Source organism: Ursus americanus, chromosome 2 (genome assembly GCF_024610735.1).
Source record: "Ursus americanus isolate L20-20 chromosome 2, mUrsAme1.1.p, whole genome shotgun sequence".
Lineage (NCBI taxonomy): Eukaryota > Metazoa > Chordata > Mammalia > Carnivora > Ursidae > Ursus > Ursus americanus.
The window spans coordinates 68062880-68078586 of NC_142128.1; the positions used below are offsets into that span (position 1 = coordinate 68062880).

The 15707-nt window shown below is 46.0% G+C and overlaps 1 protein-coding gene across 8 annotated transcripts in view; it reads right to left on the reverse strand.

The window, feature by feature from the left end:
- The window catches only part of PPP1R12B (protein phosphatase 1 regulatory subunit 12B), a 200995-nt gene that overhangs the window by 4334 nt on the left and 180954 nt on the right, over positions 1 to 15707 (reverse strand). For 3 of the 8 annotated variants that reach the window (XM_045787643.2, XM_087857160.1, XM_045787648.2), the window contains 4 exons: positions 13056 to 13200; positions 12019 to 12123; positions 8591 to 8644; positions 7296 to 7346 (listed from right to left, as the gene is read on the reverse strand). In XM_045787643.2, coding sequence (XP_045643599.1) covers positions 7296 to 7346; positions 8591 to 8644; positions 12019 to 12123; positions 13056 to 13200 — 355 coding nt within the window. Of the gene's footprint in view, positions 1 to 2066; positions 2248 to 7295; positions 7347 to 8590; positions 8645 to 12018; positions 12124 to 13055; positions 13201 to 15707 lie in introns of all 8 variants that reach the window. The other 5 variants (XM_045787641.2, XM_045787645.2, XM_045787644.2 and 2 more) reach the window with 3 other exon arrangements.

Genomic DNA, 15707 nt, shown 5'->3' on the forward strand with positions numbered 1-15707 from the left:
ATTTTCAGGTATCACGAAATATTCGTCTTCCTTTGACTCCCCCCCCAACTATGTGTATGGCTCATGGGCCTACTGATGGGCCACAGTTCGCTGATCTGTTACAGAAGGTCACGTGCTGTGCAATGGATTCTTTACAGTGGCAACATCTCGCAGTAGGTAAATGGCTGTTTGGGAAGTCAAGAGTGCTGAGAAAGCAGAATGCTGCCCTTCAGCCCTCAGCTGCAATGGTGGGGGCGCACTGTTGCTGTTTAATAGATTCTTCTTGCACTGTTTAGGCCATATGCTTAACAAATGGCTAAAACTCTGTGCCAAATATGCAGGCAGCTAACAGCACAGTGGTTGAGCGCTTGGGCTCTGGAACCTGACATATTTGGTTTGAATTTTGGTTCTACCACTTACTCTTTGAGTGACCTTGGACCGGTTACTTAATCTGGAACTCGTTTTTTTCCATTTGTTAAAAATGATTGTTCTGGGGAATAAGTGAGAAAAAGCACACCAAGTACTGTGCACAGGTCTTAATAAACGACACCGTTACCTTAGTTATTTACTGTTGAAAGCATGAGACCTAGTTTTGCTCTATATCCCATGCTATCTTGCACAAAGAGGGAAACTAAAAATGACTGGGACATCTTTTGTGGGTCCCCAGTTCACCCCTGTCAAATTTTCCAGTAATCCTGAGGCTTACTTTCCAGCATGGAGTTTGGACCTAACGCGGCACTCAGTAAGCAGGTAACTAAGCTGCTTGGCGCCAGGCCGTGGTGTCACTTCCCTTTCAATTTTCTGTGTGTGATAGCATCTACAGCAGGATATTAGCTCAGCCCTTATGGTAATTTGGGTGCTTCAGATCTAGTGGGTATTAGCTGCCAGCTACTGACCCTGAGGGCACAAGCAAATAGGCAGAGAAAAGAACAGGCGTTGGTCAGGACTAATTAGATTGTTGTTGGAAATTAAAAACTCATTTCAGAGAGCAAAACTGCTCAGCAGTGGTGACCCCATCACACCATCGTGGGATGGGAAAGCAAGTTATCTGTGAGCTTGTCTTTCAGACCAACATCCAGGGAGTCTCCAGTTTACCAAACATATTTTTTGGTTCTCAGTTGAGAATAAATCCCTGCTCTCTGCTCCAATGACTGTCATCTCCTTTGCAAAGCTACCCCCATTAGGGAAGGTCTGGCTGTGTGAGGGTCTCATTTGTCCAGGCTGTGTTCTGCCTCACAGCCCACACTGGCAAGGGGTGGGGGTGGGGGGCACATCCCTAGGGCCCAGAGATTTGTGACAGGGATGAGAGTGATGCCTCCCAAGGAGGGGGAAGAAAGCAAAGATGATTGTAGGAGGGAGGCGAAGAATAGCCAATTCTACTCAAATGGTGGGATGGACAGTGTTACTGCTGCCAGTGGAGCTCTAGCCTTCAGAGCTAGGCGTCCCCATCCAGCATGTCGTCAGATGTGGAAGACTCAGCTCTGTCTGGTATGCAAAGGGCCATTCTCAACCCCGGTTTCACAAAAGAATCAATAGGGTAAGTCTGAGAAAATACTGATGCCGGGGTCTCAACCCAGACTACTGATTTTGGGGGTTGGGAGGGGTTGGGCCCAGGCACTATATATATTAAAAGCTCCCAGCCAGGGTTGAGAGTCCCTGCCCTTGGTTACCCCAGGCCCAGCAACAATATGGAGTGCAGGACCAACCCCAACTGCTCCAGTGGCCAGGATGCACTTGGGTTGCTACTGACTGAGAAAGCTCAACTTTCAGTTTGGCAACGACCCCACCAAAGAAATTTGCACACACACAGATGCGTGTGTACGTCTACGTACACCTATGTGTAGCCGAGTGAGCAAATCCATTCTCGGTCTCCAGGGGAGGAGAAGGTGACGTGGTGATCTCACCAAACAGATCACCAGCCCAGGCAAGGATTCCGTCACTGCCTCCCTTGACCTAGGCTGTTATGTCTCACTCTGTGGCTCTTTCCATCTGCAGATGACCCACATTTATAGGCACCCACATATGGTGGCTCTGATGGAGGGGCATGAGCACAGGGCTTCTGGGTCCAACAAAAAGAGAGAACATGCCTGGAGTGGTGGAGGAGGGAAGTGAGGTGGAGAAGAGGGGCAAGAACTAGAGCTCCTGGATTTCCGAGGACTCGACGGACTCCGAGAGTCTGGCCACAACTCGGGTCAGGGCCCTGTTCTCAGCCTGCAGTTGCTCGTTCATCTGCTTCAAGGTTTGAATCTGTTTTAGCTGGTGGAGGTTCTGTAGAGAGTGAAACATGGAGGAGACAGACAGACAAGAGAGAGAGAGAGAGACAAGACAGACCAGAGGAGATAAAAGTAGGACAAAGAAATCATGTGACTTTTTGTTTTTTGTTTTTAGTTGGCATGCAAGAAAGGAAATGAGAAAGGCAGGAGTAAATGGTGCAGGATGAGGGGAGGGATAAGGGAGAAAAGCACCAACAGGTGGGGGGAGCCAGGCCTACGATTCCTGGCTAAGGTTGAACTATGCTGCCGGTCAGCCATATGAGTACAACCACCACGCTCTCAAATAGCACATGCGGATTGCTTTTGAGAATGACAGCCCACCAGGTAGCTTGGGGCCTTCTGAGCTGATTTAACGTGGTTGAGCCATAGCCTCGGGGGCCCTTCTTCATCATCAACGGGACCTGGAGTTGAGGACTCCGTGTTCCTAAAACCAGCTGCAGCCCTTTTCTCTCTCCTTCTTCTCATCTTGACCTATACTCGGCTCCCTACTCCTACTTGTTTTTCTTTTTTTTCTTTTTTTCTGGGTCCTTCTCTTTACTTTTTATTTAAAAAAATGAAACAAGGAAAATAAAAGAGGGGCCTGTTGTTTAAATATCTTCTGTACGAGGCATGTACTGTTTAGAAGGTTGAAGGGGCACATACAAGATAAGAGACTGGCAGCTGTCTGCACTGTCCTCTAACCTGTTTTGTAGGATGCTTCATTACCCCTTCTAGTTCTCCACTGCAGTCCAGAAACCTGTTCCAGGATCCAAGAACTGCTAAGCGGCCTCTGACCTGCTACAGGACTACCTGCATCATGAAATTCACTTTGTCCCAGCTCATGAAGAGGCTGGCAGCTGCTTGAAGGTGTTCACATACAGACTCACACTCTGAAAGTTACAGCTGTGCACAAAAGCTGGAGAAATCATACGTGTCCAAGATACTGGAATTGGCTGGACTGATGTACTAGTTCAGGCCTCACTATTTGTAAGTGTTACAAATGGGACAGAATAACCAGTCCACAGATATTCTTCCTAATACCTCGTAGCCCATAAAGGAGCTAAAGACGTCCAATGGCTTTATACCACAGGCTTGCTTACTGTTACTGTCGTTGCCTAAGTGGTCATCTGTACTGAGCCTGTAACCAAGACCATCAGCTCTCTGGGAGAGGAAAGGATTTTATTATGCAAATGGGGCTTCACAGAGGAAGATGAAAAATCCTGTAGATTACAGTGATGACAAACCAGAGAGAAGTCTCTCATACCCACATGGATGTGAGGGACAGAAATGAAGGATTAGTGGAGTTAAAGCTGGAAGTGAAGAAGCAAGAAAATGAAAGGCAGCATGAAGGGGAAAAACCAGTGAAAAGGAAAAACAAGCAGAGACAAACTGCCGAATATCTCTTTCCCCAAAGAGGGAGAATGAGCACCTTGGAAAAAAGGCAGAGCTGCCCAACACTTCCATGTAGCCATTTAAGGGTAGAGACCAGGCAACGCTCCTTACCCTCTGCAAGCATCTCGGCCATGGAGAGGACTGGGATCAGAGGAGATCATGGCGCAGCATATGGAAATATTTAAAGAAATGGGCAGGGACCAAACATAAGAACCAATGGAAAGTCCCTGGCTCTCACCCTTCTTTGGAGCTGACACTGAACCAAAGCTTTCAACATAATCATTGTCATTATATGAAGTGGTCCTTGCCTCCTAGGGAATAATATTAAAGACATGAACTATGAAAATGATTCAATCTAACATGTGAGTATAAGCAGATCAAGGTGGAAGAATTTGAAAGTTCCCAGTAAGAGGGAGAGAGGCAGGAAACAATCAGGTGGAATGTTCCATAGGAAACAGTACTGAAAACAAGGCACGATGGAGGGGAGGGGAGGGCAGGGCACAGAGCAGGGTGGGCAAGGGCAGGATCAGCTAGTGGTATTTCCAGAGTAGGTAAAAACAAAAATCCCAAGAGCAATCTAAAAGGGGAGCGGCTGCTGGACCCCTCATGCAAGGACCCGGGAGAGGCAGGGAGAAGGTCTGGGAAGGAGCCTGATGCTGAATGGAGGATATAGTAGAAACGTCATCAGGTCTGATGTGGGCCAGACCCAGTGCAGCCTCGCACAGCTCAGGTGGACATGCACACCTATCAGGGGCTGGCACACCATCCTACTCCAATCCAGGCTCTGAGTCCAGGCTGTCCTGGGGAGAACTCATAAATACTTACCTTTGTATAAGGCCGAAAGGCACAACCCATGTCACAAGCACAGAGCCCCACATACACCTGGGCGAGCCCACCTCAGGGTTCCCCCATTTCACCTGGCCTTTGCACTTTATGTGCCAGAATCAGAAAAACAGGCACCAGAGTCACTGTCTGTCCTTGAGCGCCTGCCTACTGGATCTTCAGGGTTCACTGGAGGTCAACCTTCAACCTGCTCCCTACTGATCGCTCCAAGACACTCCAAGAGTGTCTGTATAAACCAAATATGCAACAGGCACGGGGGCTAACTGGCCCTTAGTTCTACTGGGTCCCAGATTCAATAAGACAGTTTACCTGTGCAGTTGACTGGCTGCCTAGAACACAGAGATTTTGACCACTGATCATTCCCAAGATGTTGATTACCATAAACTGTAGCCTGGATGAAAAAGGACTTGAAATCTAACCAAGCAGCTTCTTAAGACTCCTTTAAGGCCAGTGACATCAATTTCATGATGTCTGTATCTATACGTCTGAAGTTTTTGCTTATCTCAAGGTACAGACACAAACATCATGAAATTGATATTGGCTGTAAGGCTTGTTAAGTTCCTCCCCCTTTGTCCTCTAGGGGGAGCTAAACGATTTGTAAACCTGGTATCGGGCTTTGATCTGAGCAAAGGTTGTTTAGGGGCTTCAGAACTTGCAGGTGTTTCTTCTCCATTTGGCTGGTAATGGAGAATAATGGCAACTGACTGAATGCGTCCATTTTTTAACTAAAAAAGAAAACAAAAAAGTTTCAAATTGGCATACCTAATTTTTCGAGGTCTAAACAGCCATTATCCGGCTCATTTGATAATTTAAACAGCTGAAGTTGAAGTTGACTGGCAAACGACTTAAGGCTGAGGGAGAAACTCCTTCATGTGCTATGATCTCTACTGAGGAAAGAAAGGAACTCATGACCTAGTTTAGGAAATCCTAGCCTGACAGGACAGGGAGAAAGAAACATGTAAGCCCGTCTCAGACCATAGGAGTGAGAGCAACTAGAACCACTGAGGGGGCTCTCATGCTCGGCAATTTAGGATTGGAATAGAGATAAAGAAGGACCTCAACTGCTCCTCTTGGGGACTTTCTGGGTCTTTGCGTGTGGGCCTGGGCAGACGTGGTGTAGAGTTCCGTGACTAGTGGGTCTGGGCTGGCTGTGGGCTCCTGGGTACTCTCTAGAAGGCACCAGCTCTGGCCTCATTTACATGCTCTTGATCAGCATTCAGGCTACTCCTTAACGAGCATCACTGACAGCTGCCTAACAGCAGAGTACAGATGGTATCACTCAAGGGGTTTCAAAAATGGAGGCACCCCCAGTGCAGCTGAGAACTGTGGATATTCATTCATCAAGAACTGTTTAGCTCTACTAACACACGGCTCGAAATGGGAGAGAATACTGTGCGGTAGGTGAGGTGGGTCTGGAAAAACCAGATGATGGAGAAGCTAAGGGTGTTGGGTCATCCTGTTTTTATCGCAGGAGAATCAACCATTAATTATTTCTACTTCTTGCTGTTTTACATCAACGTGAAAGATGTAAGTGCTACTTTTTGGAGATATAAGTAGGTACTGCTTGAAATTCTATGTGAATGCTATGGGAATCAGTTACAGCCTTGGAACGGTGACCACAGAACTCAAGGGCAGGGCACATCTCCCTCATTCTGGAATAACACAGAGTAACAGGACTATGAGCACTGGATCTTGTGTAAACTTGGACCTTATCAGGTCCTGAGTTTTTTTTTTTTCAGTAAATAACCATATTTTTGGGGGCCACTGTAAATAATAAATGTCTCTCCTAAAGTGCTCTAATTGCATATTAGGGATGCTTCTCACAGAAAGAGCCCTGGAGATCTGCCTCGTACTACCCCAGTGCTTCTGGTTCTCAGGTAAAGAAACCTGAGTTTCACCAGATGAATGCTTCGTATCATACATCTGGTAAAACAAGATCCTTGAAGGAAAAAAAAAAGGCCGAAGCAGAGCAAGTGCTAGGTGACTATGATGGGCATGTGGCATCACGCACCTGTGGGGCTCAGATGCTCCCACAGCATCCGCAGGTGGCTACCCCGAGCAGCTCTATGTTCCCTACTGCTCTGCAGGCCCCTTCCGCAGCGGGGAATTGACCCTTCTGGGTCGGCTGCCAGTTCTCAGCACTCACAGCTGCCTAGGATGGCAGTTGTTCATTCAATGGCTAATGGAGATGATGGTCATTGCAGGTCATGGTGAAAGGAGAGAGGAAAGCAGTGAGCCGTGAGGTGTAACTGGTGGCATGAGCTTATTCTAGTGGGAGAGTGCCGAATATTACTGAACATTTCAGGGGAAATGGGCTGGGGCAGGAAATCGATGTATGAATTAATCTGCATTCTGCTGCAGAATGACTCAAACTGTGTTCCTTCCAGCGAAGGGCTGAGACAGGGAGGCACACCAGGCAGGAAAGTCCCTGGCCATGTTCAGGCTTCCCCGGGCACCTTATGTGAGGCCAGGAGAGCTGGGACCCTTGTTTTAGCCTTTTCATCCAGCCCCTGAGGGTGAAGCTATTGCTTGGAAAATCTCAGAAGTTCAACTTAGGTTTGTCTCCAGTCTGCAGACACCTCCCCTTAAGCCAGAGGCGGCGCTGGTTCCCAGAAGGGCTGCGAGGTGCCCACAGGGGATGCTGTGTGATCTGAGAGGGCCTATGAAATGGCTGAGGAGAGATGCTCGGCTCCTCTTCACATGTCATCTCTTCTTAAGGGGGTCGAGTGTGCGGTGAAATCTGGAGGGGCGGGCCTAGGCTCAATCACCCAGTCCTGGCAGGCATTTGGGGAACAGGCACACAAAGAGAGAAAGGAGATCTCTCCATACCTTCATCTCCTCCTCCATCTCTGACATTTTCCGCTCCAAGGCTCGCCTCTCCTGTTTAGAAACAATGAGACTGTTGAACATCTACTGGGATTAGAAGGGAGTCAAACTGCTGCCTCCCAGTTGCCATGTGATCAGCGGCGTCACGTCTCAGGCAAACTTCATGCAGGAGACTAAGCACTATCTGATCCGTGGGATGAAACTACTTCACAGACAGAAATCACATGACCTAAATCTCCCATCAGAGTATTAGACTACAAGCAAATGGTAGGACCAGGGTACTCCGGCTATTCTGTGCAAGCTGAAGATTTCATGGAATTTCAAATGACTGCAAGTGACCAGGGCTCTTGCTCTCTATTAATAAAAGACATCCTTATCTTCAGTAACGCTCCCCTCAAATTCCTAAGGAGCTGCTTCTACCATGATGGGGAGCAGATGGTGAGTGGGGAAGCAGCCATCATAGTCCAGGAAGAAAGAGCACCCCTCCCCCTAACCCATCTCTCTCCCAGCAACCCACTCCTGATTTAGCCTGAACTCTGAAGAGTCCTTGATTAGATGAGATACCAAAGAGGTTTTGTTACAGGCCACTGAAATAAAATATAAAACTTTGCTGCTTTCCAAATTAAACAGGAGAGATGGGAACATATTATACCCCTAGGGTCAAATCACAGCTAGGGTTCATCAATAAATCTGAGTTTTCCCAATCCAAGAATGTCAAATCCCAGAAAAATATTCTGAACGCAGTCAGGAGGAGGTCAGCAATTGAACCATACGTCTCCTCCCCACCCCCAGTCAGAGTGAGCGAAAGATTCTGCTGGCTCACATTTCAAGTCAGAAGACCTAAATCAACGGCAGAGGGTCCTGCTGAAAACTTCCTCTGATCAAGGTGACAGGAAGGGTAAAGAGACCTTGGTCCTGGGTGTGTACGTGTGTGCTGATTTACAGTAAACCAAAATATACCGTAGGGGTGTGTGTGTGTGTGTGTGTGTGTGTGTGTGTGTGTGTGTGCACGAGCATGCGCAGTTCTGCCTACAGGCCAAACCAGTGCACGGGACGACCTTCTAAGGACTCGTCCCACACTAAGACTGGATAAGTGAAAAGTACGGACCATGTGAAGAGGCCAAAAGGACTAGCAATCAAACTGCTGTCCAGAGTCACACAAAAAGAATTTATTATCAAGCTGGGAATGGAATGTGGCAGAACTCCCGCCTTCTTGAGACGAACTTTTTCCATTGGCATGAACAACAAAGTCAGAGAAACCCAGATGAAACAGAGGGGAGAAAGAAACACACACATACCCGTTTCTCCATCTCCAGCATGGATGATCGGTCAGAGGTCTTCTCTTGTTTCTGCTAGTGCAAATTGAAGAGAAACAGTGGTCACTTGGGTTGTCTCAGGGTCACTAGGAAGCCCTGTCTGGTTCAGCATTACCGTCGGACACCCAGAAATAGATGTCTGGGCTTTGGGCTCTCGCTGCGGCAGATTCCAGTAGATCTCTAAGCCTGACATTATTGCCTCTCTGAAGTCTGCAGGATTCCCACTGGGGAGCGGAAGGCAGGAGTAGCTGTTTCTTGAAACTCAGCACAGTCACAAGTGCAAAGACATCCACACAACACACACACAAACACTTGCTAGGTCTTCAACGCCAACTATCTCCTTATACCTCACAGTAATCACACAACCCAGAGAAAATGAAAAATGGCTTTTCTTCTTTGAAAGCTAGAGACTCACGAACTTGAGGCTCTAAGCCCCATGGCACTCTTCTAAGCAATCCCTTCACACTCTTATTCTTTCTGCTCTGGGCACTGACGCTGTTTTTCTTCTAAAGCAGTGGTCTGCACGTGTGGGTGGGCTTCCAGGGTTCTCAGGAGCCCGCTCATGCGATCTGCCCTGCTTTGAACTGAACAGTTCCACTTTTATCTTTTTTGTATATTGAGCTTCCAGGTGAGGTAAGATTTTACCTGAACAAAAGATTAGAACATCTTTGACTTTTGCTATAAATGTCACAGAAGGGCCAAAAAGATTTCGCCATCAGAGCTAAAAAGTAGAAGACCTTTGGGTAGTGACTCTTCAACAGGGGATGGAAACGAGCCGTATGTTCCTTCTGGCCTTAGCACTGTCAAACTTCTTACACTTCATAGACATTCAGTAAGTACAGGGTAATGATTTTTATTTTGCCTCGAACCACGCACAAACAACAGTTAGTAAACACAGAGAGTACGCTGCTCTTCTGGCAGAGGTTTCTTTTTTCAGAATATGAAGGAATAAATAGAACTAACAGTAAAACTCTGATTTCTGGCCCCTGTCCTGCGCTTTCACCTTCTGTTCTGAAGGTCAGGGCCATCTGCCTTCCCACTGAGTCTACTATGAAGCAGAAGGAAAAGAAAAAAGGCAGAAGTAGATCCTGGTGCTTCTTTATACCCCCAGCAGCCTCCCTGAGCCTGAGAAGCACAGAAGCTGTCACGATCTCACTATTTTCATTTAGCTCACTTCTACAGACTGAACTGAACTTCTACAAAGAACTAGTTTTGTTTTGTTTTTGTAATCTTAACCCCCTCAGAGTTAGGCCAAGTGGACCTTTTATGTAAAACATCGTGTGTGTCCATGTGGTAAGTGTCTCCCTACAACGTGTGGGGCTGACAGGCCCTCCTCCTCTCCGTCCTGCCAGACAGCTCCATTTGTGGTAAACAGCAGAGAACTGGTCTGCAGCACCACTATTTCTTCTGAATTTCAGTAACTTGTATTTGGCAAAACTAAGTATATTCCAACACACCCAGCAAAGCAGTTGGCTAGAAAGTAAACCCTTTTCCCCAGTGACTGGAAAGGATGATTTTATTTTCAGTGTCCTCTGTGCAAGTCAATGTCAGCAGCTTGTTAGACTGCTCACTGCTCCGAAGCACGACCTGGTGGAAAAGCCAAGAACTCCTAAAGGTCAAGAAATGTGCTGTCAGAAGAGTGCTTCTGGAGAGAGTGGGGAGCAGGTGACATTGGGTCCTCCTGTGGTTCCTCACATGACTGCTCCCCAACTGTCTGTAACATAGCCCCAGGAACTCCTGATAAGATGCAGCAAAAGATCTGTATTAATTAATCACTGTCAGTTCGTGGCACTACTCAGAATAAAAGTCAGCCTCAGGAATCTTCTGAGGGTGTACTGTGAATGAGACATTTTACCTGGCTCAGTCATGCTGGGGTCAGAAGAGCCCTTGAGGTTTATTTAGTTCCACCCCCCTGCCTTGTGTGTGTGTGTGTGTGTGTGTGTGTGTGTGTGTGTGTTTTCTTGTGGGTTGAGACCCACTTTTCTTGTCCCACTAAATCACTTTATGCCCAGTTGTCACCTGTGCTGCAGGCCTTACAAATCCTCAATCGAAGAGCCATGTTCAGCTATCCCAACTAGGCAGGGGGGGATGCCTCTTCCACACTGACAGGCAGTTCACAGGCCAGGCCATCCACTGTGCACCTGACCGAGCCCTTCTCTGGAAAATGTGGGTTTCCTGGTTGTCCTGCTGAAGTCCCATGCAGTTCTGTCGTGCTGTCTTCCAAGTGTTGGCTCATTCCATTCCAGAGCGGTTGCCATAAGATGTTTAGAGGTGTACTGCCCCCCAAATCCCATGTATTCAGTACTATACAATCCTAGCATTTTAGGCTTTGCTTTTGGCCTAGATCATATGGCTGGAACAACTAGCCATCCCTGCTTTTCATTTATGCCTTCCTAGTAAAGAGTCATTTTTACCTCAGTTCAGCTTTCAAAATTCTTAGTCACTGGGCATTCCACGAGGGCAATAACTTAATAGGTTTCCTGTTAACTCAGCAATAACCCAAGACTGCACTTGCTTCGGCTTTCAGCAGCAGTGTTTGTCTCACTGGTGATGAGGTTATTGCCTCTAGTACCCTCTAAAGGGCTGCCTAATTAAATCAGGCCTGGCAGTAAAAGGAAATGGTTTATCTGGTCTGTTTGCTGCTAACATTCCTTATTCCTAGGCTGAAAAATGGTGGTGGCTTGAGGAAGTAACGCTGCAGGACAGAACCTTTGCTTTGGGACCCAATTATACATTCTAACACACCTTTGTCCTTGATTTCTTTCTTTTTTAGAGAGAGAGAGAGAAAGCACAAGACAGTGTGAGGAAGGGGGAGGGGCAGAAGGGGAGGGAGAGAGAGAATCCTAAGCAGGCTCCATGCCCAGCATGGAGCCCAACCCAGGGCTCTATCTCACGACCCTGAGACCATGACCTGAGCCGAAATCGAGTCAGATGCTTGACTGACTGAGCACTCCAAGCGCCCCTGTCCTTGACTTCTTATACCCATGCAAACCACTTATTTCTCTAGGCCTAATTTGCTACCTCTCTGCAGTGGGTTTAATAGTGTCTTGCTTATCCCTCTCTAGGAGGTGACTGTAGATAAAATGAACTGAAACATGACAGGAGACATTGTCTAGCACTAATCTTGTGATGCTGGTTAATACTTTCTACTAAGAAATAAGTAGATAGTCCATATATTGACTATTAGCATTTAGGCTGTTAGGAATTGTTCACTGAACTACCAGTTTTCCATTTTAAGTTAAATGCCGACTGAACCCTGAAATCAGATGAGAATCTCAGGGGCTTCTGTCTCCCTGTCTCTGAGGAGGGCCAATCTGAATTCCACGTCACTTCCCCTCTCTCAGACCCCTGGGTTACTGCGCCCCCTCACACTCAGCCTGTCACCTAGCCTTTGTCCTCTTCTCCCTTACCTGGGCCATCTTCTCAAGCTTGGACTTTATATCTGCTAGCTCTAGCTGAGCCTCCTGAAGTTTTGTTTTCAGTTTTTGGTTTTCGGTCAGGGCACTCTCGTAGAGCTGAGGGGAGGGAAAGAAAATCAGGTCACCGAGTAGGCAGGGCTCCCAGGATCAGCACTCACACAGTTTCATCCTATGAGAACCCCCCCTCCCCGACCCAAACCATCACTGTGGGGCAGACGGAGAAGGGGGAGGAAGTCTAGGAAACAGAATACATTTAGCCAATTGGTTTCTTGCTTCTTAACACTGGTGAAGTTCCAGGTGCTGAACACAGACAGAATGGTGCTCCAACTTCAAAAATGTTCATCTCCGGGGGAAAAAACAGTGACTGTCGTTCCCCATACAAAGAGAATTATTATTTTTTAGGGCTGATCTAATGTGTATATTGATTTTAGTCAAGTTCTGCATAACACAACATTAACTAAACAAACATTTCATTAACAAAAATGGTTTTCTCCCCTGGCATCTCAAGCACTCGAAAGGGAAGGTTTTCCGGTCTGCCCCTGGAGCTAGGTGTTCTTCTGCAAGAACCAAAGGCAATGAACTGTCAAGTGTTTTAAACCTCCTCCAAACCAGATCATCATTTACCATCACCAAGAAGTATTTGGTTGACACTCACAGGACCTCATGAAAAGCACATGTTTGTTAATGACGTGAATCTTACCGAACGACCCCCCGTGGCTCAGACACCCAGCACTACTTCATCTCCCCTTTCTACAACTGTCGATCTTTACTTTTTCCTGTACCTCTACGTATCTGGTTTGAGGCATATAGTTACTGCACTAAAAGCAATGTATGAAATGGTCTGTGTTTAGCTGGTGGAGAGGTGGGGCACACCCAGAAACCCGAAAGGAATCAGTTACTACTATTTATCACGGAAGCACCTTTTCTTCTGCTTCGTGGGACCTGCACTCATTTTTCTACACTGGGGAAAAGGCTGAGAGGTTTACGTGTTGTAACCCAACAACGGAAAAGTTGAAAAGAGAGCCTACTTTTTTATAATCCCTGTTGCTGTCCTCCTCCACGCGGCTGGTCAGGGTGGCGAGGCGGGCCTCCCGGGCCTCGCGGCGGGCTCTTGCTGAGGCCCGGTCACCATAAGATTCGCTGCTTGTAGGGTTACTACCTCCTGATTCCAACCTGCGGGAGATACATTAAAGGGAAACGTTGGTTTTAAGAATGAAGAGATGGGGGGAAGGTAACGCTGCAGGGTAGTCTGAGCCTTTTCTAAGAAGCACTGGAGAGCCTTGGCCAGAAACGACGCACATTCCTTCCCTGAATCTCCTCAGCCAGCATTCTCGGACCTCGGGGCTAAGCTGCGCCAGCCTGGAGGAGGAGCTGTCATTTGCCAAGAATGGAGCTTACTTGAAAAATTGGTGGTTTGGACCCGTGTGCCGACTTAAATCTTAGAGCTTTCCAAATTAGTTTGGGGTCGAACAGCTTTCCTCAAAGAGTGTGCTTTTAAAAGCAGAAGTTTCTTGGATCGCAATGGCTCTTAGACAATGATTCCAACGAACTGTCAATGAATCAGAAACACACGGACTTGGAGCTCTGAGCTGGAGGGGGGATGGAGGGAGGATGGCCACGAGGGCATGGCGTGTATGATTTTTAGGTGCACTGCAGGTTTGTTGGAATCTCAAACATTTCAGGGTACCACCACCGTGCACAAACAGCTCTTTTTCTACCCTCTATTCTCCAGTCCACATTGTGACTGTGAGCCTGTGATGAGGACTTCTACATCTCCCAGCAGGTGAGCTCTGACAGTTGATGGTGGCCTCATTTCCAGGAGTGGTAAGTTCGTTAGTGGAAGGGTCTCTCAGCTGATTATCTGTTTACGTGTGCGATAATCATCCTGATTCTTAACAGTGGTTTACACTTTTCTCAGACTTTGTTCTTTCCAAATGAAAATGTGGCCCACAAGACTGCTACGTACAAACTGGCCCTGCAGAGCTCTCCCTCCCCGCACTGGGGTGGTGTGCAGAGTCACAGCTGTGGAACTTCCATCGGAAGGCTCTGTCCTGCGGTAGCTATTGCCAAAGTTGGGGGTGGGGGAGCTGGAACAAGTATCAGAAGAAGTAGAGGAGCAATAAGGAGGACACAGAGGGGGAGAAACAAAGCTCCTAATGACATCACTGCCCACTCTGTCTTACAGAGATACTAAGTTCTACAACATTCTTCACAACTTTTTCTTCTTACATTTAAAAAAAAAATTTGTAGACAGAAACCTCTTTACTGACTTTTCTGATTATAAAAGCAATACATGCTTGTAGAAAAATTTAAGTAGTACCCAAGTGTCTAAAATAGAAAGTGAAAGTCACTCCATAATCCTGCTCAAGAAATAATCCACTATTAACAGTTTACTTCCTATCCTTGCAAAAGGTTAAACACATAGATATGTTAAAATGTATGTATTTTTATAAATAAAACCAGATAATACATACTGTTGTCTAACTCCTCCTCCTCCCTCATCACTACGCTTGGAGGCATCTTACCATGTAAGTAAACAGGTCTGCCTCATTAAAAAAAGAAAAAAGGACCGCACAGTCTTCCACTGTGTGGTTGTATGGTAACTGAATCTTCTAGTGACAGACACCCATATTATTTTGAACCTTTTAGCTATTAGAAATGATGCTACAGTGAGAAGACCAGTCTATAAATTTTAGTGCATTTGTCCAATTGTTTTCTTGTCCAATTATTTTCTAAAATCTTAGAAGTGGAACCCTTTGGTCAAGGGATAAGTCTGTTCTAAATTTTGATATATGTATTGTTATAGTGTCCTTCAGAGAGTGTAATCCTTTCTAATCCAATAGGAGCAACATTGTCGTTAATTTTAACATTTATAGATCACTAGGAAGGTTTAGTATCTTTGGTTATTTATCTTCATTTCTGAATTGTCTATTCAGAGTCTTTGTTACTCTTTGGCTTGTCACACTGTGGGCGCTTCCTATATAGTAAGGCTTTTAAAACTATCTAACATAAGCTGCAAATATTTTTTCCCACTTTACTTTTTGTCTCTGTTTATGGTGTCTATTACTAGCAGAGATTTTACATTTTATATAACTAAACTGGACAATTTTTACCCTTATGGTACCATGCCTGGGAGAGTCTTCCTATATAAAGATTATAAATATTCTCCTTCTATTGCTTTTATAGTAAGATCATTTTCTCTTAGAAACTGTAATCCATCTGGAATCTGGTTTCGTTTTTGTTTTTTGATATGGCTTCAGGGAAGGACCTGTTTTCCCAAACAGACAATCAGTTGTCCCAATGATCACTTATTAAATAACTCTCCCCCCACAGAGTTGAAAAATCTTTACCTTGTACACATGACTTTTGGGGGGACTATCTACTGTGTTCCACTGATATCTTTGTTTATTCTTGAACTAATACCTGTTTTAGCCATTAGTTTTATAGCGTATTTGAGATCTATAGGGAAAGTGTCTTTTCATAAATGGCTATTATAATATAAAAGAATTCACAAAAAAATTATAGCAAAATACCACTCTCCACCAATTTCACAAAACTAATTTTCTGCTAGGTTAGATGTAAATTATTCATCTTCAGCTGGTGCCTGGTGAGAGGGTAAGCAGAGGAAGAATCCATGCAAGTTTATACATTTTGAAATATATTAGGGTAGAATAAGCTCA